Source organism: Carettochelys insculpta, chromosome 14 (assembly GCF_033958435.1).
Source record: "Carettochelys insculpta isolate YL-2023 chromosome 14, ASM3395843v1, whole genome shotgun sequence".
Taxonomy (NCBI): Eukaryota; Metazoa; Chordata; order Testudines; family Carettochelyidae; genus Carettochelys; species Carettochelys insculpta.
In genome coordinates this window covers 1,652,083-1,678,556 of record NC_134150.1, presented here as the reverse complement: position 1 = coordinate 1,678,556, position 26,474 = coordinate 1,652,083, and the positions used below count along the sequence as shown (strand labels likewise).

General features: G+C 48.3%; 1 protein-coding gene across 4 annotated transcripts in view; it reads left to right on the top strand.

Moving 5' to 3' along the window:
* Position 1: 1 nt before the first annotated feature.
* Positions 2-26,474, top strand: part of KCTD19 (potassium channel tetramerization domain containing 19) — a 35,844-nt gene continuing 9,371 nt past the window's right edge. For 2 of the 4 annotated variants that reach the window (XR_012647484.1, XM_075008795.1), the window contains exons 1-10: positions 2-115; positions 10,722-10,872; positions 13,122-13,313; positions 13,749-13,871; positions 18,113-18,335; positions 20,737-20,897; positions 21,951-22,054; positions 24,032-24,174; positions 24,960-25,043; positions 26,363-26,459. Coding sequence is in view for 3 of the 4 variants with exons in the window: in XM_075008795.1 (XP_074864896.1) it covers positions 113-115; positions 10,722-10,872; positions 13,122-13,313; positions 13,749-13,871; positions 18,113-18,335; positions 20,737-20,897; positions 21,951-22,054; positions 24,032-24,174; positions 24,960-25,043; positions 26,363-26,459 (1,281 nt within the window). In the remaining variant the exon portion in view is untranslated. Of the gene's footprint in view, positions 116-269; positions 313-8,170; positions 8,297-10,721; positions 10,873-13,121; positions 13,314-13,748; positions 13,872-18,112; positions 18,336-20,736; positions 20,898-21,950; positions 22,055-24,031; positions 24,175-24,959; positions 25,044-26,362; positions 26,460-26,474 lie in introns of those variants that run through there. The other 2 variants (XM_075008796.1, XM_075008797.1) reach the window with 2 other exon arrangements.

The window sequence follows — 26,474 nt, the reverse complement described above, 5'->3', positions numbered from 1 at the left end:
CCGCGCCTGTTGCCGGGCAACGCCGCCAAACAGCCCCGCGCGCTCCGGAGCCGCGGCCCGTTACTGGCCCCCGCCGGCCCCGCCCCCCGCCGAGAGGGGCGCCGCCCGCGCCATGGTACGGGCCGGGGAGGGGAGCGCGGCCCCCCCCCCCCCGGGGATCTGAGGGGGGAGGGGAGCGCGGCCCCCCCCCCCGGGGGTGAGAGGGGGGAGGGGAGCGCGCCCCCCCCCAGTGGATCCGAGGGGGGAGGGGGGCGCGGCCCCCCCGGGGATCTGAGTGAAGAGGGAAGAGCGGCTCCCAGTGGATTCAAGGGGGTGAGGAGAACGGCCGATCCAAGGGGGAGGGGAGAGCGGCCCCCCCCGGGTTCCAAGGGGGAGGGGAGAGCGGCCCCCCCCGGGTTCCAAGGGGGTGGGGAGAGTGGCCCCCTGGGGGATCTGAGTGAAGAGGGGAGAGCGGCTCCCAGTGGATCCAAGGGAAGAGGGGAGAGCGGCCCCCCCGCAAGGGATCCAAGGGAGGAGGGGAGAGCGGCCCCCCCGCAAGGGATCCAAGGGAGGAGGGGAGAGCAGCCCCCCCCCCGGGGTTCCAAGGGAGGAGGGGAGAGCAGCCCCCCCCGGGGTTCCAAGGGAGGAGGGGAGAGCAGCCCCCCCCCGGGGTTCCAAGGGAGGAGGGGAGAGCAGCCCCCCCCCGGGGTTCCAAGGGAGGAGGGGAGAGCGCCCCCCCCGGGGTTCCAAGGGAGGAGGGGAGAGCGCCCCCCCCGGGGATCCAAGGGAGGAGGGGAGAGCAGCCCCCCCCCCGGGGTTCCAAGGGAGGAGGGGAGAGCAGCCCCCCCCGGGGTTCCAAGGGAGGAGGGGAGAGCAGCCCCCCCCCGGGGTTCCAAGGGAGGAGGGGAGAGCAGCCCCCCCCCGGGGTTCCAAGGGAGGAGGGGAGAGCGCCCCCCCCGGGGTTCCAAGGGAGGAGGGGAGAGCAGCCCCCCCCCCGCAAGGGATCCAAGGGAGGAGGGGAGAGCGGCCCCCCCGCAAGGGATCCAAGGGAGGAGGGGAGAGCAGCCCCCCCCCCGGGGTTCCAAGGGAGGAGGGGAGAGCAGCCCCCCCCGGGGTTCCAAGGGAGGAGGGGAGAGCGCCCCCCCCGGGGTTCCAAGGGAGGAGGGGAGAGCAGCCCCCCCCGGGGTTCCAAGGGAGGAGGGGAGAGCAGCCCCCCCCCGGGGTTCCAAGGGAGGAGGGGAGAGCGCCCCCCCCGGGGTTCCAAGGGAGGAGGGGAGAGCAGCCCCCCCCCGGGGTTCCAAGGGAGGAGGGGAGAGCAGCCCCCCCCCCCGGGGTTCCAAGGGAGGAGGGGAGAGCAGCCCCCCCCCCCGGGGTTCCAAGGGAGGAGGGGAGAGCAGCCCCCCCCCGGGGTTCCAAGGGAGGAGGGGAGAGCAGCCCCCCCCGCCGGGGTTCCAAGGGAGGAGGGGAGAGCAGCCCCCCCCCCCGGGGTTCCAAGGGGGTGGTGGGAGCAGCCCCCAGGGGATGAAAGGGGGGAAGGAAGAGTGCCCCCCATGGGGTCTGAGGAGGAGGGGAGAGTGGCTCCCAGAGGATCAAAGAGGGAGCAGGAGCACAGCCCTCCCCTGGGAGCAGCGTGGGCAGAGGAGGGAGCAGGTCCCTGGGAACGTGGCGCTGGTGGGTGTGCACATGCTGTCTCTGTTCCTCAGGTCAGGGCTGAGGGCACCCGGGTTGGTGCTTGACCAGCCAGCTTGTCCCAGAGGCCTGATCTGCACTGTGTCACGGCAGCCAGGCAGTACTGGCACTGTCAGTGCACAGAGGCTCTCGGCTATCTTTGGTTTGGTTTAAACTGACTTGAGTTTGGGGCACAAAACCAGCGTCCACAGCCAACTTGCAGGGAAATAGCTGAAGGTCTGAAATCAGCTGGTTTCAGTACTTCACTTTCGGCTCCTGGGAAGGCCTGGCCCGAGCACTGATGCAGAGCAGTTAACGTAATTGGCATTTTACAGGCAGGGAGACTGGCGCACAGCAGCCACGCAGCCAGAGAGCTGGGTTGGGTGGGGAGCCCAGGGTTCCTGCTGGAGCTCATTGGGACGTCCTCAAACCAGTTTGTTCCTTTCTTTCGGAGGCTTCCCGACTCCATGGTTTCAGGCTTTAGTGATGTAAGCATCAGGGTTGAAAACACCCATGCTGGCTGCATCTGACAGTTAACATCTAGGGAGAAATTTGTTAGATCTTGGCTGGGGACGTAAGGAAATTGGTCCTCACTGCTGTGAAATATCGGGCATAATTTTCTCTCTGGGGATTCCCCAGGCAAAAGAAAACTGCCCCTGCGTGCACCAGTCCTTTGCCACTCCTTTCCTGATGGAAAGGGCACAACTGGGGGCTGGCTAAAATGATGACTGGTGCCTGGTGTCCTCTGCTGCAGGTTGGTCCGTTGGAGGGCCAAGGACGCCAAATGCAGTTTAGAACAGGTGAGGTTCAAGATCACTGAGTTTCTTGTGTGGCTCTTGCAGACTGGCCCTTTTCACAATGAAGCTGTGCTGGAAGTGTGTAGATGTTAAAAAGAAATGCATGTTGCATTCTGTTAGTGTACGTGTGCATTGGTTTGCCCTGGCGTCATTGTGTTGCGCAGTTGCTGCCTGTCTGTTGGTTCGGGAGTGAGGCCAAAAATGAAGGTTCAGTGTGCAGGAGGGAACTGCTGGGAAGCAGTCGGGGTGAGGGTCTGGGGTCTGGGCAGGATGGTAAGGGTAGGTCAGAGGGGGCGGGATGGGGGTGCAGGGTCTGGGTGGAAGGGGACTGGCGTGGGGGATCTGGGCGGGAGAGAAGGTGCAAGAGGGATTGGGGTGAGGTAGGAGGTAGGGTGCAGGAACAGGCAGGAGGTGGGGGTGCAGGTTCTTGCAGAGAGGGAGGAAGGTGCAGGAGGAAGTAGGGGATTGGGGTGCTTACCTGGTGCAGCTCCTGTTTGGCAGGGGGAACAGGTGGCTCCACATCTCCCTGCAGGCACCAGCCTCCCACCGCTCCCATTGGTTGCGGTTCCTGGCCAAAGAGAGTGGTGGGGTAAAGGCCGGCAGGCGAAGGCAGGGACGTGGGGGTAAGGGGAGAAATGGTAGCCTGCAGAGCTGCCTCCCCCATGCTAGGCAGAGCTGGCCAAGAAGCAGTACACAGGGGCTTTGGGGGCTGCATCCCAGGGCCTTAAAGCCCCTTTCATAATCCAGCCCTGGATGCTTTATGCATATGGAAGGAAAGGTGCTAAATCGATGTAAATTGTTGCCCCAGCATCCTCTCCAATGGGACGCAGTGTATCGGAATGGCTGTTTATTAGGGCATTTCAGAGTGTTTTGCTGGGAAGTGTAAGTGGCTGCCGTCAAGTGGGTCTTTTACGCAGAGACAGTCACAGGCCTAATTAAAGGCAAAAGGAGGAGCAACGAAATGCTGCTTCACCTAGTGATAGTTGGCAACATCAGGAAGCCATTGCCCGAGGCAATGGGCCACAAGGCCAATCAGAAACTAAAGGTATGTCTGCACTGGCGCGGCTGTCAGTTAATTTTTTCAGTCATTGATGTGAAAAAACCCGACTGACAAAAGTTTCACCAGTAAACGTACTGGTGCAGCCAGTGCTGCGAGGGTGGGAGATGCTGTCCTACCACCATCGCTACTGCTGCTCTTAGGGGTTTAGGAACTATGCCGACAGGAGAGCTCCCTCATACCGGGATAGAGCGGCAGCAAGTGAGACCTTACAGCGGCACAGTATGTCCACACTATGTCCATGGGGCTGCTGTGGGGGTATCACACAGACTGGGGTTCAGAAGGGCGAGTGCAGGGATAGAATGGGGAACACAGGACCTAATGGGGTGACAATACCGAGCCAGGGTCTGGATGGGAATGAGAGTGCAGGTCCACATGGGAACATGTGCAGATATAGCTGGTTGAATGTGGAGTGGGGGTACAGGGGCACACAGGGCAGGCGCATATGTGCCTGGCTGAATGGAGGAGACTGCAGGTCAGCCAGGCTCTGCATTGCAAAGGCTCTCCAACTCCCTACTAATTCCCCCCTTCCCCAACAACCTGTTCCATATGTCTCCCAACAACCCTGCTGGTCTAAGAGCAGGCTCCTTCCCGTTCTCTCAGCTCCTCTGTTATTCGCGACTCCTCCAAGCCCTTTGCTCGGCTCCTGAGGCTGGCAGGAAATGCAGTTCTCTATTGGACCGTAAATGAATTACTGTAGTATTCAAAGTTCTGTACTAATAGGTCCAGAAAAGAACCAATTAGTCAAAAATCATTCCCTGAATCTTTTTTGTTGTCTGTATTGTTGCACATATATGTGCTGACCGGTATTGTGACATAAATTACCGAAGTATTGGAAAGTGGCATGATTACACAGGTTGAACCTCTCTAATCTGGAACTCTCTCATCTGGCAGCATGTCAGTTAGCCGGACAGCCACTTCTCATGGGCGGGGCCAAGTTTCCCATGGTCCTGTAAAGTTTGTTTCCAGCCCCCAGTCCTGGCTGGCAGTGTTCTGTGCTGTTATTTAGCTGTAATGTACCGCTGTGGTAGGGTGTACCAACCCCGCACTGAGCAGGGGGTATAGAGCATGGCCTACTGGACGGAAAAGGCCCTGCCCCCAAGGCCCCGCTGGTCGTGCTCCAAGTGTAGGCCAGGTATGAAGGCTGGAGCAGTCTGGCAGCTGGGGCTGACCAGCAGGGGAGAAGGAGCTCCTGCGGAAGCCCAGGAGTCCTGGCTGGGAGTCATGGCCAGCCCAGGAGCAGCCACGGCAACTGACCAGGTGGTGGTGGCGGTGGTGGCGGCGGTAGCAGCAGCGACTGCAACAGCTGCCTGAGCTGCAGCAGCGACAGCGGTGGCAGCCCCCACCGGAGTAACAGTCCTCGGCAAGAGTGGCTGGAGGGGGCGAGACCTGAGCAGAGGCGATGGCCCACACCAGGAGCCGGGTAGGAAGCAGCCCAGGGCAGGGGAACCAAGAAGGTAACCTGTGAGCTCAGTGCGTTGCGGTGCGGCTCCCTGCTGAGCTGGGGGCTGGGGGCACACACCCACCAGCAACCGGGCCCTGGGCTGGAGCTTGGAGTGGGTGGGCCCGAGCTCCCCTACCCCCACCTCCCTGTGAGCCTAAGGCAGGGAGGGCTGAGGCCCCAGAGACCTGGCTGGGCTGTAAGGCCACAAACTGGGGCTAGGCTGCAGAGGCCTGACTGGGCTGGGGGCTCCGCGAACTGTGACTGGGCCAGAAGCCCTGCGAACTCTGACGGGGCCAGGGGGGGCCCATGAACTGGGACTGGGCCGCAGAGGCCTGACTGGGCCAGGGGCCCCTGAGGGTGATTCTGGGGCCCTTGGGAGCAGGGCAGGGCAGGGCAGGAGACTCCGCCACAATCCCTAAATGTCCTCTAAGAGCCCAGGAAGCAGTGGGTAGTAATACTGCTAGACAACATTGACCTCCTGTGGTCCAGCAAATTCTCTCCTTTGGGATTGGTCAGGTCCTGAGGGTGCTGGTCTAGAGCGGTTCAACCTGTATTATGTTGACAAATATGCTGAAATTTGCAGAATTTTAAAGTATTGTGAGGAGAATTTTTAATTACTTGGTGCAGACTTCCCCCATGACTACACTGCAGGGGCAGGTTAGTTTAACTGTGTTTCTCAGGGAGTGTGTAAATTTTTCACTCCCAAGGAGTGACCTAATTTTATAGTGCAGATCTGGGTTAACTTTAGTCATTCTAGCTTAAAGAATTTTGTCATATGGCTGTATATTTAAGGACTATAATATTTCACTTGAAATATCTCGATAAAACCACGTGAAGAGTATATATGAGAAATTAGAGCAAAAACTTCCTAGGGATGATATGTCTGAGGGGTAGCCGCGTCTGTTTGTATCCACAAAAAAATGAGGAGTCCTGTGGCACCTTTAAAGACTAACAAATTCATTGGGGCATAAGATTTTGTGAGTGAAAACCACTTTGCAGGTGCATGGAGTGTTAGGGATGATGTAATTTTCTCAGAAATAAGCATTATAAACCCAGGTATTTTTGGATTAAAGTTTAATTTAAAAGAGATCTTAAATATGTTAACATCTGGAAATTGATTCATTTCCCCCCTGCATGATTCCTTCCCCTATGATATCATCAGAGTTGTCACTGTACCCTTCCCCAGCAATCGTTACTCTGTGCGTTCTTTGAGAACAGGTGTTTTTGATGACAGTTGTAAGGTACAGTGATGTGTTGGAGCTACATGGAGCGTGTCCCATCAGAGCTGTTTAGACGAGTGGCTTTCAGCCTTTCCAGACCACTGTATCCGTATCAGGGGGCTGATTTGCCTTGCGTACCCTCTCACTTAGAATGACTTGCTTACAAAACCAGATGTACAAGTGTCACAGCGCATGGTTAGAGGAAAACGGCTTCTTTTCTCATTTAGTCCCAGGATTATGAAAAGAACCAACTGGAATATAACAATTGTACTTAACATTTCAGTGGACAGCCTATAGAGCAGCATAAATAAGTCATCACATGTATAAAATGTCAGTTTGTGTTGACGTTGCTGGTGCATTTTATGTAGCCTGTTGTAAAACTAGGCAAATAACTAGCTGAGCTGATGTGCCACCCAGGAGATCTTTGCGTACCCCGGGGGTAGGCTTACGCCTGCTTGAGAACCATTGGTGCAGGATAGTTCTGTTCTAATCTATTCACCGTTCTACCTTGGATTTTACTGCTGTGTTTTTTCTGCTGCTGCACATAGTGTGGCTGTGCTTCTCTCACACTAGTGTAAACAGGGATGGCAATGGGTGGGGTGCAGAAGATGCCAAGCCAGGGCCAAGCAATTTAAAAGAGCCTGGGGCTCTGGCCACCCAGGGACCAGGGCTGCTCTTTAACTGGCCCTGGAGTCCCAAGTGGCATGGGCTGAATGGGGCTGACAGCTGGCTGGGGGACACTAGCCCTAACCCTGCCCCTTCTCCCTAAGGTCCCTCCCCTTCAGGGGGTGCCTGGAGCCAGTCCCTTTCCCCTTCACGTTGCCCAGGGCCTTGCAAAATTTGTCACCAGCCTTGAGCTACACTTGTGCTAAAAGCAGTGCACATGACTATAGCCAGACCTATTGCTGTGAGCATGTGAATACTTATTGGCTGCTCAAAGGCCCTTCTATTTGAGTACCGTAGGGTCTCAACGTTTGCGATGGTTCTGAGTTTGAGAACCCTTGCGAAGGTTGAATTTCGCCAATACTGTATGGCAACCACTCCTGTGCACAGAAGCCTGTGGTTGCGTAATGGGCACGAACATTTATCAGAAATGTATGTGAAGTGTGGGGCTTGTATGCACTAGGGTTTGTGTAGGTCAGCAGTTCTCAGACCTCCTCTTGATTTAAAACTTTTCATGGACTCCCTGTCTGGCTTCTCATTTTCCCTGCAGGTGCTCACTCCTGCTCATCTCCAGGCCTTTCTTCCCCTGAGGCCCCACAACACCTCTCCTTGCCTTTGTTGCACCCCTACCCCTCATCTTCCATGCCTCTTCCACCTCCCTTGCGTGTGCCCCATCCTTCCTCTTCTCCCTCCTTCCCAGTGCCTCCTGCACACCAATGAGAAGCTGTTCTCTAGTGTGAGGAAGTTAGGGTGTGGGGGGTTGCTCAGCAGGGCCAGAGGCCCATAAATGACTCACATACACCTGGAATACCCTCGCAGACCCCAGTTTGGGTGTACATAATCAGTAATATACTTTTTGCATCAGGTTCAAAACATGTAGAATCATAGAACACTAGAGCTGGAAGGGACCTTGAGAGGTCATCGAGTCCAGTCTCTACCCTCATGGTAGAACCAACCACTGTCTAGACCATCCCCAATAGATGTCTGTCTAACCTGCTCTCCAATATCTCCAGTGATGGAGATTCCACAACCTCCCTAGGCAATTTATTCCTGTGTAAGTGTGCTCCCACAGAATGGAAAGTCAAATGTATATAAATCATTATAAGTCACATTATAAGACCCCACAGCTTCCCTCCATCTTATTGATATGATTTTCTTTTTCAATCGGAAGGAACCACAGATAGTTAATGAATCTACAGAAGAGGACTCAGTTCAGTTTAATGTTGGCGGCTGGCATTTCTCTATTCCTAAAAGTAAAATTGCTCAGTTTCCAGAATCCTTGCTTTGGAAAGAGTCTTCTGCCCTGGTTCCCTCTAAAAACCTCAGACTGTTCATTGACAGAGATGGATTCATTTTCAGACATGTTCATTATTATCTACATACCTCAAAATTGTCCTTTTCCAGCTGCGCTGAGCTGAACTTGTTGTATGAGCAAGCGTGCATTTTGAAGCTGACACCTTTATTGCAGGTACAGTGCGATGTTATGTATAACTTGTATACAGCGTGTTTTCATTTATAAGCAATAATGACCATAGAAAGATGTTTGGAAAGGAGGCCTAACTGTTAATTTTACATGTGCGCTCAGTCATTATGGGCTGCTGAATACAGAAAGAAATTGCAGATATGACATTTGACCTTTCCAGGAGAAGCCATTTGAAGGCCTTTACTCATATTAAAACCACCGATTCCTAGAAATTTGGGGCTGGGAGGAAGGGGTCTTAAGAAGTCATCTTGTCTGACCCCCTGCACTAGGGCAAGACCAAGTAAACCTCAATCATCCCTAACAGGTGTTTGTCCAGGAGCATGTGCTGATTCTCAAGGCACCCAGTACTGAAGCTTTTGGCTGCTCCCTGCCTCTGCTTGTGCTTACCTGGGTATCAGCTTCCTGACACTCTCCCCTAGTCTGTGCCCGCCCTTAGCTTGCCTTGCGGGTTAGCCGTAGGTCCCCCACAGTCTCCAAGCCATCCAGCCCTTTTTCCGCACATGCTGCCTAACAGTTTTTAATGCCAAAATAACTACTGCCTGTGTTGAGATTGAAGAGCCCACAGACATTTGTCAGTTGCGCCCCTCATTTGCAACTCCCTGAGTTTCTGTCTGGTAGCCAGTCCCTTTCCTGGAAGCAACAGCACTGCTTTTTCCACTTGTTGTCAAGCACTGCACTGTTCATAAGATATAGCTGAGGGGCACTTTCTGTTCAAGGCTGCCTCCATATGTGGTTTGTGGGATACTTGGGGCTAATAATAACTATAATTAATAATAACCATATGATACTGAATGCATAAATAACAGATATTTACCACTATGTAGCTTATGCCATGGCATAGGTATCCCAATTGCTACTTGACCCATACTGTTGCAAAATCATCTTTAGGTTAGGTTAGTGCAGGGATGGGCAACATTTTTGGATGGGGGCCACTCCAAGAGGCTGGTAAGTGGTCAAGGGCTGCACTTTTCTACAGCAGGAGTGTGAGCTGTGAGCAGGAGGAAGCTTGGTGGGGGCGTGGGGTCCGAGAGGGAGCTTGGGGGAAGAAGGGGGTTGTGACCCAGGGTAGGGGATTGGAATGCAGGGTCCGGGAGGGCTTCTGGGTGCAGGAGAGGATTCTGGCCTGGGGGACGGGTGTAGGAGCAGGTGCAGGGCCTGGGAGGGAGTTGGGGTGCAGAGCCAGAGGCAGGCTGTGCCTGGGAGGCGCTGACCTAGGCAGCTTCCAGTCAGCAGTACTCTAAGGCAGGCTTCCTAGGCTGCCTGGCTCTCTCTGCTGCGGAGAAGGCTTTGCACGCTGCTCCCACTCCCAGAAAAATCTCTCACCTCCTATCAGTGGTTTCCAGCCAACAGGAGCTGGGAAACTTCTGTGCTGCCCCCAGCTCCCATTGACTGGTTTCTGGCCAATAGGAGCTGAGAGACTTTGCTGTGGGTAGGAGCAGGATGCAAAGCTCTCCCTCCAGTCATGGGCTGGGTAAATGACTTGGTGGGCTGCATCCAGCCTCCAGGTTGTATCTTGCCCTCCCCTGAGTTAGTGGGTCAGGCTAGTGACCATTTGTATTTTTGAAAGAGGAGCGCTTACAGAAATGACCTGGATAGTTGCGTGTTGTGTTGGGGGTGTAGGACAAAGGTCTCTCTCATCTCTTCCTTTTGTGTGTGGATTTATTTCAGCCACGTGCAGAATAAATGTTATGTGCACTGAGGCACATGCAAGTGTGTGCTTCCACTCAGAACAAAAAGCCTAATGCTAATGCTAAAAGCCAGTGCTAATCAGCTGGGAAGCATTGGAATTCCTCGAGTGGCTGCACAAGTGCAAAGCTTACAGGGAACTCTGGTGTGGGAGCTACAGTTCTACCCCCCCCGCCCCGCCTCCAGGCAGTGTTAGTCACTACCTATTTCACTTTCGCCCCACTATTCACTTCCCACTTCCCCTACGCCCCCTGCCTGTCCTCTCTGCCCCTGTTCAGTCCCAGGGCAGCCCTTTGGGGTAAGGGACAGCCTTCACAACATTGAAGGTAGAAGTCAAAACTTCCGGAAAGCCGTTGTCTTTCTCTCCCTTCCAAAAAACCTGGTGAGATTTGTGATAAAACTGTGAATGGTAGCTGTTCAGTGCTGTAACAGAGCTAGACATGTAGACCCAAAGCAGGTTAAATATACTTCTTGGGCTGCGCAAAGGCTGTCATTAGGTTACGCATTCCTATGAAAATCCACCTGCCATCCTTATTTCTGCAGAACATCCTGATTTTTGCATCAGGACACACCCATAGAAGCTTTTGCATAGTTATTGCACCGAATTCTAGGGCATATGCCAAAGCATGTCCATCATGCATTAGACTATCATCTGTTTCTACTTTTGTGGTTCGAACGGTTTATTTGAATTCAAATAGTTAATAGCAGTTCTGTGTCTTAACAGACTTTAGACAATTTGAAGGAAGGGAAGCATAATCTGCGCATGCGACCTGCAGATATACCAATAGCTGAAAGAGCATCCATGAATTACTGGAGGACGCAAAAATGTATCAGCAAACCACCAGAGTTTCCTATTAAAAGTCCAGCATTTACAGGTAAGTGTCCCAGCCTGCTCTCTGGGAGTGTACCAGGTGCATTAAATTACTCTGCCTAGGTCAGAACAACCCACTCATGTTCAAGGCAGGGTTTTTAAAGATGCTGTCTCACCAATGCTGTCTCAAAGGAAACACCACCTCCCTCTCCCTACTCAATATGCCCTTGTTAAGAGTCACATCAGCCCCATTGCCACAGGAACTCCTGTTCAGCTACAGTGATCCCTAACTCCTTTTCTTAGTCACTGCTTTCCAGGAATCAGTACCCCCTCTCATAACCATAGCCAACATTCTTGGTTCTTGAATGATCTTGCGCTGGGCTCTAATGAAGTGTTCATGGTTTGATTGTCCCCAGTTGACCAAGTGATTCAGATCATTCGAGATCAGTGACCTGTCTTAGTCCTTGTGTGCCCCTCACTCATCATTGATTCATAGATTCCAAAGCTGGAAGCATGATCAACTGATCACCGGTATAATGTGAGCCAGAGAACTTTCCCCAAGTAATTCCTAGAGCAGATCTCTCTTTTAAAAAAAGAATCCAGTCTTGACGTAAAAATTGTCCGTGATGGGGAATCCACCCTGAGCCTTGGTAACTTATGTCACCAGCAACCTTCATTAGCAGCAATTTTATATTTTCTTCTAGATTATTGATAAAAATATAGCATAGCTTTGGGCCAAGAACCAGTCCCTGCAAGAGAGTCCATAACAGCCCCTGTGAAGCTCCCCCTGCTAGACATGCAACATGCTGCTGTGCCTGGGTACCAATGTGGTGCTAAGTTTCCTTTGGTCTGGGGGCGTTCCAGCATTGTGTCTGTCTTTGGCCTCTCTGGCATACTCCCTGAGCAAGGGACCTCATGGTCCAGCTACTCCAAGACCAGTGGTGACTGTCCCACAATGCTCCGGTTACTTAAATGCATCTGTTCCAGAGCTCTCGCCTTGTGGACACCCTGTTTATAATTTCCTTATCTGGGAATGCATGGTAGTTTCCGGGTGTAGCAGTCAGACTTTGCAAAAGGAATGCTGAAACAATTACTCTCTGTTATACAGTACAACAGGCATGTAGATCTTCACCACTCTGGAGCGCTCTTTGAGTGTGAGTCATGTCTCTTAAAGAATACAAGGTCTTCCTTCCCCGTTTGCTCTCCTCCACTGGCTTTTGCTTTGGAGCATGAAGTCTATATCTATGCCTATTGCACGGAGCTGGAAGGGACCTCGAGGTCATAGAGTCCAGTCCCCTGCCCTCACAGCAGGACCCAGCAGCATCCCTGAGAGATTTTTTTTTTTCTTTTTAAATCTATTTGCTGCAGATCCCCAAATGGCCCCCTCAAGGATTGAGCTCACAACCCCGAGGTCAGCAAGCCAATGCTCAGACCACTCTTGCTAGTCTCTTATCCCTCTCTCCAAAATGGGCCATGACTTCTGATGTAATCCCTTTTTTCACAACAGCCTGTCCCCGGTCAGGTGAGTTAAATTCCCATGCTAAGTCATCCATTGCTTAGCTAGCAGCCTAAGTAGTTAGACTAGTTTTCCTAGACTGCGCCCATGCTACAGTAGCACAAGTGTACCACTACAGCTACACCACTGGAAGGTCTCCCAAGTAGCCACTCTATGCTGAGGTTTCTTCCCTGCCCTGAATGCGCATCGGTAGCTGTGTTGGGAGGAGAGGCTCTCCTGACAACTTAACACCGCCCAGGCCAGCACTTTTATCAGGGAACTGTATGTCACTCAGGGCTGTCTTGGGTTTTTTAAATATCCCTGGCCAAAACCAGTTTTACTGACAAAAGTGATAGTGTGGACACAGCCTAAGTCTGTCTGTCGTCTTTGTCTCCAGGGCACTTCCTTAGGAGACTGTCCTAGCTTAACAACCCTTTTTTGTTAACCCTATGTCACCCTCCCTTTGAATTGCATTCCAAAAGGGAGGTAAAAAGACACCAGAGAAAGCAAACAAGCCCCACATTCAGAATGGAGTTTGCAGCCTGACACAAGCATCCCTCGAATCGAACAGAATTAATATGCTGTGCATCTATGGATTTTTCACCCCCCACCGTTAGGTAATAACTCCCCACTAATAGCTGTCTATTCTATCTCCCACTATTAATCTTTGATATGTGCCGCATCGCATTCAGAGAGGAGACATGAGTACCTGTGCTCCAAAGAGCTCTCTGTACCTTCCACCAACAGAAGTAAGTCCAATGCCAAATGAACTGCAGCTTTCCTGGTGTGTGTATCAATAGTCTCTGCTTCCCCTCTAGGATTACATGAGCGAGCTCCCTTGGGGCTGATGGATACACCGTTACTCGATACAGAAGAGGAAGTCCATTACTGCTTTCTGCCACTGGACTTGGTGGGAAAGTATCCGACCCTTGTCAATGATGATAATTTGCTGTGGCTCCTTGCGAATGCCGCTCTGATAGAATGTGAATGCAGTGAGTTCCGTTTCATAGGTAAGCTGCATTCTTTCCTGGTGAGAAAGCACCTTGCACATGTGAGCCCTATCAAAAATAAGTTCCAAATAATTATACTCTACCCCGTCTCTTCATTCTGGTACCTCTGTGTAGGGAAAACAGGACACCACGTGAGCTGCTGCAAATCAAATCAAACCAAACCAATTCTTGCAGATTGTACCATCTATCCCTTAGCTATGCTTAAAAGTAAAGTGGCCTTGGCTTTTACATCTTGATCTTCAAAACTTACTACAACTATATTTGTTTTTAGATATTTGTTTTCAAAGATCAAGAGCCCCTTGTCTTATCAAGAAAATAAAATAACTAATATTTTATTGTTAGGGGAAAATGTCGACAGCTGATTGTTTTTGCTAGAATAAACATTGAACAGGTATGCGACAAAATTAATGGTGGGTTTTGTTTTTATTTTTCAAGTTAATTTTCTTCGCTCAGAGAAGATTTTGTTGCCTGATAATTTCTCCAGCATAGAAGTTTTGGAAGCGGAAGTGGTAACTTTGGGAATTCCAAAGCTAATAGATGCAGTGAAGATTTACAAGGGTAATTTACTGAGCATAACTGTTTCACCTCACTTTCAATGTATTCTCCCATTCCTTTTCCTTCCCAGATGAGGTGTTTGAGGTGAGTCATAGATACATAGATTCCAAGACCAGATGGAAGCCTGGTGAGTGTCTAGACCAGGAGCGTCCAACAGGCAGCCTTTAGGCCTCAGAGCTCCAGCAGCTGCGGCTCAGTGCTGCCGCTGACCCTGTGGCTTGGGGCTGGCAGCAGAGCAGTTTGGGGCTGCGAGGCGGGGGGGTTAAGCCTGGGGGTGGGCAGGGGAAAATTTCGGGCTGCAGGATGTTTAAGGCTGGGGGCAGGGGCGGTTTGGGGCTGCAAAGAGTTTTAGGCTGAGGGCAATTTGGGGCTGTGGGAGATTTAAGGCTGGAGGCAGGGGGAAGTTTGGGGCTGCAGGGTGTCTAAGCCTGGGCCGGGAGGAGGTGGTGGTTTGGTGCTGCAAGGGCTTTAAGCCTGGGGCACTGGGGTAGAATTGGGCCTATTTTGTTTGGCCCCTGAAACGTGAAAAAAATTGCTATGTGGCCTCTGATGGAAAAAGTTTGGACACTCCTTGTCTACTCCAATCTCTTGTGTAATACAGGCTGTAAAAGTTGTCCCAACTCTTTCCTTTGCAACTAGAGCATTTTTAAAAATCCAATCTTGCTTTAAATTTTGCTGGGGATAGAGACCCCTTGATAAGTTAATTACTCTCACTCTAATAAATTTAGACCTTTCTCCCAGTCTGCACGTGTCTAGCTTGTGCTTCTAGCCATTGGATTGTGTTAGATCTTTCTCTGCTAGGTAGAAGAGCTCACTGAGAAATATTTGTTCTCTATATGGGTACTGATAGACTGTCATCAAATCACTACTTTCCACTTTGTTAAGCTAAATAGATTGAGTTCCTTGAGTCTGACCCCCCAAGACAGGTTTCCTAACCTTCTGATCCTTCTCATAGCTCTTCTTTGAACCCACTCGAAATTTATCAACATCCTTTTTGAATTGTGGACTCCGAAACTAGCCACAGGATTCCGGTAGTGGTCACACTGGTGCCAAACAGTGGTAATAGAATCGCTCTATTCCTACTCAAAATTCCCTTGTTCATGTATCAAAGATGTTATTAACCATTTCGCCACAGTGTCATGCTGGGAGCTCCTCATCAGCTGATTATCCTCCTCTAATGCTGCCAAATCTTTTTCAGTCTCTGCTTCTAAGGAATAATCTACATGATTTGTTCCTAGATGTATACATTCTGTTTGGTGTTATTAAAATGCATATTGCTTGAATCCACTTTACTAAGCATTGAGATTGCTGTGTATCAGTGACCTGTCCTCTTCATGAGTTATCACTTCCCCAGTTTGATTGGAGATGATTTGATGCTTCTTAGACATCAGTTATAAAAATGTTAACTAGCATTGGTCATGGCCTGACCCATGCAGTAGCTCACTAGAAACACACTGCTTCATTGATGATTCCCCATTAACTGACAGGTTTAAAAATGAAATTGTCAGTCAGCTGTTTAACGTGCAGAGCTCCATGCCATTCCCAAGCCTGGATGAAGGAGGAGGGTTGGTCAGATGTGTATCGATGTGCTGACTGTCAAATAACAATACAAATGAAATCTGATGCCAGTACAACTAAATGATAAAAGATGCCAGCTTGGACATCGCCCGGATAAACAAGGTCCGCGATACCAATTGAATGATCGGGGTTGGGTTGATAAGTTGGCTACAGAAAGAAAATTACAACTAACACACATGCTATTCATTGGAACATGGAATGTCTGAACGCTGTTGGCAACTGGAAAATGAGAGCTGCTTCAGAAGGAGATGGAGAGACACTGATGCGATATACTTGGACTGCCAGAGATGTGTTGGATGGGATCAGAGGAGATATGCAGTTGTGAAGTCATTTGGTCAGGAAACGAAATGAAGCATGAAGCAGGAGTTGGATTCCTTCTTCGCAAAACAGCTAGAAGAGCATTATTAGGCTACAAACCGGTGAGTGCAAGAATGATGGTAGCGAGATTCGAAGCAAAACTGTTCAACATCTCAGTCATTCAGGTATATGCACCCGCGTCGGACAGTATGGAGGAAGAGATTAGGCTATTCTATAAAGACTTGATAAAGACGGTGGAGGAGATACCGAAGAAAGATGTGTTGATCATCAGAGGAGATTGGAATGCGAAGGTGCGAACAGATAATGAAGGTTGGGAGAGAGTCATGGGAAGGTTTCGGTATGGAGAAAGAAATGAACAAGGTGAGAAACTACTAGAGTTTGCTACAGGGCAGGAGATGGTGATCTGCAACACGAGATTCCAACAAAAGGACTGTAGGAAGTGGACGTGGCGATTGAATGATGGGAAGTCCAAGAGCATGATAGATATTATTTTAATAAGATGGATAACATCAGTACAGCAGTGCCGAACTTTCCAAGGAGCGGATATTGACTCAGACCACAGTCTAGTGATCACAAACATCAAGATAAAACTCAAAAGAAAAGTTTAAGAAAAGAAGAGATGTGGTGAGGCTACATGAGGAAGAAACAGGGAATGCATACAGAGCAATGCTCGAAGAGAAGATTAAGAATATCACCACAGAAAAAGGCCTAGATAAGAGAGTCGCAGGGTTAGCCACTGCTATAGAAGAGGCAATTGAGCACACTGTTTCAGAAGAAGAAAAGATTAATGAGAAGTGGATTACCCAGGAAACACTGAAGTTGGTTCAAGAGAAGAGAACATTGAAGATCAGAAGATATGTCTCTGAGATGGCAGACCAGCAATATAGGGTAAAATGCAATGAGGTAAGGAAAGCGGCCAGAAAGAGGGTGGGGAGTCAGCTGTGTACTGGCTGTTGATCAGATAAAGGAATGATTATCTTGCCTAGTATCAATGTGAGGCCAAAAGTCTTATAATGACCCTAGTCATCCTGTTTCCCCCCCTGCCCCATGACATTATATTTAAACTTAATGCCTACCCCTTTTAGGCCTTGGACAACTTTATCCCAGTCTGCAACTTGGATCTTAACTCTTACTGTGCCTTCTGTTGCTCCCTTGTGTGTCTCCGTTATCAGTAGCCTTTATATTCTCTTCTCCCACTTTAACTTATTCCATGTTGCCCTGCGTATGGATCTCCTTTTTAATTCCAGAGCACCAGGTCTCCTTCTGTAGAGCTCTCCTAATGACTGAATTTCTCTTACAACATTAAAGATACCTCTACCCTAGTGTTCCCTGTAAGCTGAGTGCTTGGTCATCACTCAGAGATTCAAATGCTGCCCAGCTGATTAGCAGAGTGCCCACAGCTAAGGTTTGTTTCTGCTGGTGGTTCACGTGCCTTGGTGCACATAACAAAATTTATTCTGAACATAGATGGAAATGATTAGAGGGAACAGTGATCTACACCCACAAACTGAGGTGTAATTGTGCTACAGGACTCCTTATGCGTGCTAGCTCTAACCTAGCTCATGCTAATATTATTGAAGGTGTTTTAGTGTGCTCTAGAACCAGGGTACATACCCAGATCTCTAGCTTATCATTTCTGTGAGCCATTTTACTATTTAGGTATCAGAGCAACAAAAAAATTTTTGCCATCCAGAAATTTTGCAAACAACTGGGCTTATATTTGGGATTGTACAGTATAATGACTAGGCACCGGGCAGCCAACTGAGTCACTAACAGCAACCTGAAGCAGAAATATATTTATATAGTTAGCCAGTGACTATTGAAGAGATACTGTATTTCCATCTGGATAAGTAAGCAGAAGTTGGACACTCCCTTGCCCACCTTTCTCTTATTCCTGGCATACCAGAAGGAATTTTTTTTTTTTTTTTTTTTTTTTGCTAAGGAAGAAAGCTTAAAGGAATGCTCCCATTTGAAAAAGATGTGAATTGGCATTTATAACGAAATCTGATATAGCAAAAGTTCGGTTTGCGTGTTTAGGAGCAGGCCCGGGATTTCTTAGTGACCTGCTACGTAAGAGGTCTAGAAGCATCTTGAGCAAGCAGTAGTTATCCTAAAATAGCCACCATGTTTTAACATTCATTTCTTACAGACAGCAAAATGTATGAAATTCATATTTTGAACCCGGAGGACTTATTGACAGATTACATGAATGCTGAGAGAGGTGGCAAGTGGTGCTGGAATTCCTAAGCTCTTGTTTAGTATCATAGAATTCCAGGGATGAAAGGGACCTTGGGAAGTCGGCTTGCTAGAAAAGTCTTGATACAGTTATATATTTCCCTTTTACGCAGGAAATTGCTCTGTGCTGACCTCTAACCCTGAAGGTTCAAAGAAGGGCTTAGTAGACCAGATGCTGGAAGTTCAGGAACCTGTGAGACCCTCTTTGTATGTTATGGCACTTGGCATCTTAGTGAAATACCCTGATTCAGCACTCGGACAGCTCCATATCGAAAGTACTTTAGATGGGAACCAGCTGTACATCTCTGGGAATGGAGTCCTCTTTCAACATGTCAAGTAGGTGGCTTTGGTTTTTAATAACATTGTCTTCATTAAATTCTTTTTCTGTTGAGTTCTTCAGCCATATTGCACACTAACTTTGGAAGAGCGGCTCTTCAGTCTTTCATGTAATTAGTTCTGCTCAGACCTCCTAAAGATTGTTGCCACTGGCTAATCAAGGACAGTGGAGATCTGCACAAGCAACTACATGAGAAACACAGGAAGTTTATGAACAGTAATTGAAGTTCTCCAGGTACGCTACACTTCAGAAAAGAGGTGGAGAAACTGGAGAGGGTCCAGAGAAGAGCCACTAAAGTGTTTAAAGGTCTAGAAAACATGACCTCTGAGGGAAGAGCGAAATAATTGCATTTTTTTAGTTTAGAAAAAAGACTGAGGGGGGACAACTGCTTTCAAGTACCTAAAAGTGTATTACAAAGGGGAGGGAGAAAATTGTTCTCCTTATCCTTTGATAATAGGACAAGAAACAATGGGCTTAAATTGCAGTTAGGGAAGTTAGGTTGGACGTTAGGAAAAATTTCCCATCAGGGTGGTTAAGCACTGGAATAAATTGCCTAGGGTCATTGTAGAATCTCCATCACTAGACATATTTAAGAACAAGCTGGATAAATATCTAACAGAGACGCTGTAGAAGGTGATTGGTTCTGCCATTAGGGCAGAGGGCTGGATTTGATGACTTCTCAAGGTCCCTTCCAGTTTTATTCTAGGATTCTACACTGGCTTCATCAAACAAAAATTTGGCTCATGGCATTGTATATATTTGACTCAATGAATTTAGCGGAGTGATAACAAGAATCCGTGTATAGAATGGTTTTTTTCCATCAAGAATTAAATTTGAACTTATTTTCCTACTGTTAACGTGCAGCTGTATGACTAAAATGGAACACTGTAACTTTGAAACTGCATCACCTCTGCTAAATTCTGCTTGGTCACAAAGTGATCCTGAAAGCCTATGTTCTATGCTAGTAGAATATATGGTAAGACTAAATTCTTCTTAGTTGGTCTGAGTAATGGTGCATCTTCAGAGTGGAGAAGAGTATTCCACCTTTAGTACCTGTCCTGTGCACCACTAACTGAAAGAGAGGTTAATAGCAGACAGAGTGCAGTTGTGCTGGTGAGAATTGGGCTATCACTTTTAATAGTGAACCTGCTCTTGTGAAAAGTGACACTGAAAGTCAATGAGCTTGTTCTCCTAAGTCTGGCAGGGGCTTTGGAAAGTCATTCCCTACCCTCTTCAGAAGCACGGCTTGGACTGGGTTCCTTGCCAGCGTATTGTACTGATTCAGTACTGCTACTTCCTGCTGCTCCTGAGGTTCCCTTGGCAGATATTTGACCAGTTCTACACCAGCTGATGGTGGCTTTGAATCATGGCTCTGGGGTGGGACTGCAACTGGGGGCCAGGTGAGAAGCGCCTTTCGGTGGCTGCTGTAGCGCCAGCAGTAGGAGAGGTGCATGTCTCCTGGCTGGGGGACAGGTCCAGGTTTGTCTGCCCCCTGTGCTCCCCAGCCAAAGTGAGGAGTGCAGCAAACTGTGCACTTTCCCCTGGCTCCCTGACAAAGGGGAACAGCCAGCAATGGCAGGAGAGTTGGGGGGAGCTTCAGCCCTAAAGGGCACCTGGGGGTGGGGGGCTCGGGACTGGGGCATCCCCAGCCAGCCTGTCACCTGCCTGGTGATTGTCTCTCTTCTGTATGGTTTGATCAGGTGCAATCCCATTCCAGGCACATCCCCTTTTCCTGACCTCAGTTTAAGAGGAAGCTGCATTCCAAAGTTGGTGGTCCTGGCTCTTACCATGTCAGAGGAGTTCTTGAACAGATGGACAGACGGACACACTTACAGGCTGATGAACTTTCTCAAATGTGTAATAGATAAGAAACTCAGAGGATGAAAGGAAGAGTGGAACATTAAAACATAGCTTAAAATAGCTGAAAGTTATTTAACAATTTCTTTCATTTACCTGTCGTGACCTTATCTGCATTCCTCTGCTAGTATCAGTGATCTCTGACACTGCAATGTGAGGAGAATAGGGCTTAGGTGTCTTTAAAAACAGTAACCATTGTCAGGTCTTGGCAGAGGAAAAGACTTTATGTTCACCTTCAGTCTGTATTTGTTTACATTTTCAGACTGCATATATAGAGTGCTAGGACCTATTCAAAATCTGATATGGAGCACTCTTCTGATGGGTTTGGTAAATCGGTGTTATTTGTCATAACGGAAGAAATGCAGAATTGTTCAGTTAAACAAATCTGGTCAAGCCCAAGTATCAATAGGTGGAAAAGCTTTCCACCGGATGCTCTTAACAAAGCCAGGCCTGTGGCCATTAAAACCAATCAGGTAAAAGTATTTGGAATGATAGACTAGACAAAGACCTAGTGACCTTCTTCTATTGGCTTTGGATGGATAGGAACTGGCTAGGAACATGCCGCCTTCCGCTTACTGAAAATATGTCTGAAATCCATGAACTGTGCGCTTACTTGGATGAAAGGGACGTCACATATGAACCGATGAAAGATGCTTTGAAATCATATCTGAAACAAAAGATGCCTGCGGAGGTGAGAGGACACAGTAAGTAAAGGCTCGGTAGGGAGTGATTGTGCTGTGTTTAAATATGGTGAGTACTGGCTGATAAGAATGAAGACTCAATAATTCAGTGCTATTGAGGTGGAAAAGGCTGGTTTCAAATTACCCAACAAACTCCTCATTTTCATAAAATTTATTGCCAGCCAGTTGTTCCTAAGAGTGGCTGCTGTTAACCACATGCTGTATAATAATGCTACCAAAAGCTGTAGAAGAAATGCATAGTAACTGCACTACACATTTTAACCATTTTGTCTGGTGAGCATCTTTAACCTTTCCAGCCAGCATATCCACTGGACACTGCCGAACCTGTATCCAGACGTGTGGACTACTCCTGTCACTGGTTGCAATCTAAACATTTCCAGAAAAGATTTTACACGTACATCAAATCTAAAACTAAATCCAGAGGCTAAATCATGCTTAAGCTTCCCTGGGTCTGTGAGGGGACCGGTGCAGGTGCCATTGCACTGCCTCCATTCCTTGGGCACAACAAGTGTGTGAGGCTGGCATGAGCAATAGCACTGATGCCTCCAAAGGTGGTGGTGAATGGAACAAACAAACCAGAGTTCTGCTTCCCTTGTACTCCCAGAAGTTCCTGAGCCTAAACCCACAGTCAAGTCCAGCGAAAGCTTGCTGTCATTCATAACTTTATTCACAGCTTTATGTACATTGGACCAGGCTGGTGAGCCACCCTACCAGAGCCTGACTTCTGATCACAGATAGAGACCAAGACTATTTATTGACTGTTTCACAAAGAGGAATACTGGCTGCAGCTTGAGAGTCGGCTGCAGCACATTTGCATGCCTGGTTAATTCTTGGCAATGCTTGTATCCAATCCCCGGGAACAGAGTGCACTGTCCTGAGCGCTCTGCTTGCATTTGTACTGCATTCTCTACATTCATTAGCATACCAAGGAATCCATATTGTTATTATTACTCTATCACAATATCCTGCCAGTAGCTCACGACTGTCGTATCCACCGCTAAGTTTAATTGTTTTTTAAAATTGCCTCCAGCATGACCTTGACGTTTTGAACCTTAGGCGCAGCCTGGACAGCAGAGATCAGAGTCTACTCCCTGCATCAGATCGTGAAAATTTACGTAGGAAGCCATTGGTATGAAACGTACTTACAAACCTTGCTGAAGGTACGGTTAATACATATCTGTGTGTCGCCTTGGTGTAAGTCTGCCTCAGACATTTGCATACTGGAAAGGTGATAACATTTGGTGGGGTTGATCTGGCAGCTTGGAGCAATCAGTGCTTTGTTTCTGGGCTAGGAGCTGTAGTAAGGCAACGTGTTTAGCCCCCTGAGGAATTAAGCCCCTGGTGGTATTCACAAGAGAAGAGTTTCTGACCTGGCCAACAGGGCTCCCTCTAATTTATTCCATCCGTGGGAGGAATGACTTTTGTTCTGTGCACCGAGGCATGTGTGGATGTGCACCACTCAGGCAAGTGACTGCTGCCATTTTCAGAAACACAGGCCGACAGCTATAGGTGGCTGGGGGTGCTATGCTAAGCAGCTGGGCGGCACCTGAATCTTTCCTGGGCAGATGCCCAAGCACTCAGCTGACCAGCATCACTGCCAGCCAACAACACAAACAGAACTGAGTGGTGCTGGTGGAATCTGGTGAATTCTTCTTTCATCAGGTATACAGAGGGGCAAAGTCATGTCTGCGGGTGGGGCTTCCTTCTCTCCAATTGATATTGGACATCCATAGGAGCAAAGAGAAGCTCGTAAGCCTGTACTTAACTTTATACATGATCTTCAGTTGCATTTAATTCTAGTTTAAGTTGAGCACGTGTGTTGGGGCTCTGTTGAATGGAGCTGGACTTAAGCATGTGCAGAAAGTTCAGCAAACCTCCCAAGTGCTTTGCTGAATCCAGTCTGAGAAGAACCACTCAGAATCTCAAAACGCACACTCTTCACCCCAGGGCCTAGTTCGAGGAAGATGGCCTCAATTTTGCCCTTATAAAATTGCCCTGCATTTTGGGTTTGCAATTCAATTGATGGTCCAAATCGGAGGAGATGTGCAACTCTAATACATATTAGATACATATGCATATATGATACATATAACTCTAATGCCCTGACTGCAGGAGCACTGAGTTCAACGTGTGGGCCAGGCAGACAGCCCAGATTCGGGCTGCAAGCTTTCTCCTGCTGCGGAGCCCTGCTTCCCCTCCCTCCACGCTCATCTGTGCAAAGGCAGGTGGAGCAGGAGCGAGCAGGAGGAGGTGACTGTGCCTCTTTGTAAATGCAGGCCTGATGTCAAAGGGCACTGGGATCTGTCTGTGCCCTCCTCTCCATGACAGCCCAACGGGCTCAGCAGAGGAGCTTGGCCTGATGGGGGGAGAGGGTTCTTTCATGGGCCTGGCATGTTTCCAGGTCCCTGCTGGCCTGTGGAACTCTTAAGATTCGTGGGGCCTGTATCCAGAGAAACCCGCTTTTCTGGTGGGTAACTTGGCTTCACTAGCCTCAGAGGCGTTCAATGACAAGGCTCAGCATTTCTCTTAGGATGCTCGCACTAAGGTCAAGGCCGGTCTCTGGCACCGTCACAGGTGAGCAGACAGAGCAAGTCTGGCTATATTGCAGAAGTAACAAGCTGGGAATGGACTGTCCTAGGATGTAAATCAGGTGCCCAACCCAGGGCGTGCACCCCTATGGGTGGAATGTACAGGTGAGCTGAAGCCAGCCTCTCCATGAGGGGGGCAGAGACTCCTAGTCCCCCTTTGCTGCCAGCTGAGCTCCGGCCCCACTTCCACTTCATCCCCAGCTGCACCTTCACTCCACCCCCAGACCATATCTGCCCTCGCCTTCTCTCCCCCAGCTGTCTCCCCAGTCAGGCCAAGCTCCTCTGCTGAGCCAGTTGGAATGTCATGGAGAGGATGGCGCAGACAGAGTCTAGTACTGGGAAGATGGGGTGCAAGAGGAAAAGTTGGGCACCACTGAAATAAATGAACCCCCTCAGAACACGACATATCAACAGCACTCAGCTGCATTCAGCCTTCCTTGGCTAGGAGAGGAGTGCTTTGAGATGAGATATGGAGGGACACAGAGGGAGGAAGAAAGGCCTTATAGTCACACAGCCCTCCTAAGATATGATATATATTTATTTCTCCAGTGTCCAGAGCTCCTGTCAAACTTCAAAAAAGTTTATTGGATCACGTATGGTCAGACTCTCCTAGTCCATGGAGATGGGCAAATATTTCGACATGTTCTCAACTTCCTTAGACTTGGCAAGCTGTTTTTACCATCTGAATTTAAGTAAGAAAAGAGAGTTCATGCATTTTTTAGTCTTATTCCAGATATTTATAGGGGAAAAGGTATTAATTTTGCATCCCACCTGTAAGTTTTCCAGTCTATCTGGAGATGAAAGCATGATTTTTTGGTTCCAGTAGTATTTATTATCCAAGTTGTACAACAACATTGGTGTGCCAAAAATTAGCGTAAGACTTTGGGGACTTAGAAAAAATCTGAGCAAATAAATAGTAGCCAATAATTTAGTCACCTAATTTAGCTTCTTTTTTTCAGTGTGCAAATTTACTCGGTTATGGTTTGCTTAAACTCATTTGTGTTTCAGAATTATTTGTTATACAATTTCTGCAAAGAAATACTGCTCCATTGAGTGCTCACAAGGAGTTCGTTTTCGGTGTTAGATATTCGAAGTTTGCTGTTTTTTCTCAAAAAAGCGCACTCATTTTGGGTAGCGGGAATGAAATCCTTGTTCAGCTGAAGTCAATGGAAGCTTTGTCTTGACATCAGTGCAGTCAAGATTTCACCTTTCCTGCTTTGGGTTCCCATACTGAAACCCCCTCTCTGTCTGTCAAACACCTAGACACCCCACACTTCTAAGCACTTTTTTCCAAGTTTTAACCGCCTGTTTTCCTCACATTACAATGGCATTGCATCAGTTAACTCTGGTTCAGGAGAGTGCATTTTGCATGGTTGATTACGGATGATGATTTCAGAAACTGATTCATGTTTAGAAAAACTAATCTGACTGTATTTGAGAGAGGTTCTGTACAGTGAAGTGTACTTACAATTTGCAGAGAGTGGTCTCTATTCTGTCAAGAAGCAGAAGAGTACAGAATTCCTTCTCTTTTTGAAGCTCTTCAGCAGTGCGATGGATACAGGTAAAGAAAATGCTTGTCTATTTTTGATAGATTCATAGGTTCATCGATTCCAAGGTTGGAAGGAACTACTGTGATCTTCCAGCCTGACCTCCATGTAATTTAGCACTTATCCCACTAGTTCCTTTTGCAGTAGAGCATTTTTAAAATTAATCTTGATTTAAATTTTTACAGGGATGGAGAATCCATCATCATGTTAAGTAAACTTTCCTAATGATTAATTACTGTCACTTTAATATGTATGCCTTATTCCCGGTCAGAATTTGAATAAATGCAACTTCATGCCATTGGATCATATGGCACCTTCCTCTGCTAGATGGCTTAAACTGCAGGAGGGGAGGCTCCAGTTGGACATTAAGAAAAGCTTCCTAACTCCCAGGGTGGTTAAGCACTGGAATAAATTACCAAGGGATGTTGTGGCATCTCCATCATTGGAGATTTGTCAAGGCTGATCTAGAGATGGTGCTTGGTCCTGCCATGAGGGCAGGGGACTGGATTTGATGGCCCCTAGAAGTCCCTTCCATTCCAAGTATTCTGTGATCCTAGATAGACAAGCCAAACATTTATTTCCCAGTTGGATACTGTGATCAACTCACCCTGTGACCCTCTCCTTCATATAAATAGACTGAGCACCTTGCTGCTATCACTGAGAGGCAGGTTTTCTGATCCTTAAAATAGTCTCCCAGTTCTTCTCTGAACCCTCCCCAAATTATCAACAGCCTGATTGAATTGTGGACACTAGAACCGAACACAATTTTCCAGCGCTAGCTGTACCAGTGCCAAATGTAGAGGTAAAAGAATCTCTCTGCTCCTACTGGAGATTAGGGCCACTGTTCTTTACATTTATCCATATGACAAGACACACTTGAGTTCAGTTTACCAACCCATCCAGGCTGGTCTGCATCAGTGACTTGTCCTCTCCATTATTTACCATCATCTCAATTTTTTGTTTCTTCCAGAATCTCAGTGTTGCTTTTGTAATGAGAAGTCCTGTGGCACCTTAAAGATCAACAGATTTATCAGAGCATAAGCTTTCATTGGGAAAAGATTCACTTTATCACATGCATAAAAAGATATTGAGCTAGTCTGAGAAGGCCTATTTTAGAATAATCCTTGTCAACTGGAATTAATTATATAGTCAACCTAATTGAGTCCCATCACAGCCGTTAGCTGGTCTAATAATTCCCCCCAGATTAAAATTCATGTACCAGTAATTTAACGTTCATCAGAATGCGCACACATCTTGACCACCTTAGGCTGTCCCTGGAAATAAATTCAGATATTCGCAAATGTAATAAAATTGAAAAAAATTAATTTTTCAGGTTGTGGGTTAAAAAACATGAAGCTGCTTGTCCCTTTCAAAAATTAAATATTGTGACTTCGAATAAGGAGCAGGAGTTCAGCAGAGCCTCAAAAGAAGTAAGGTTTTATTCT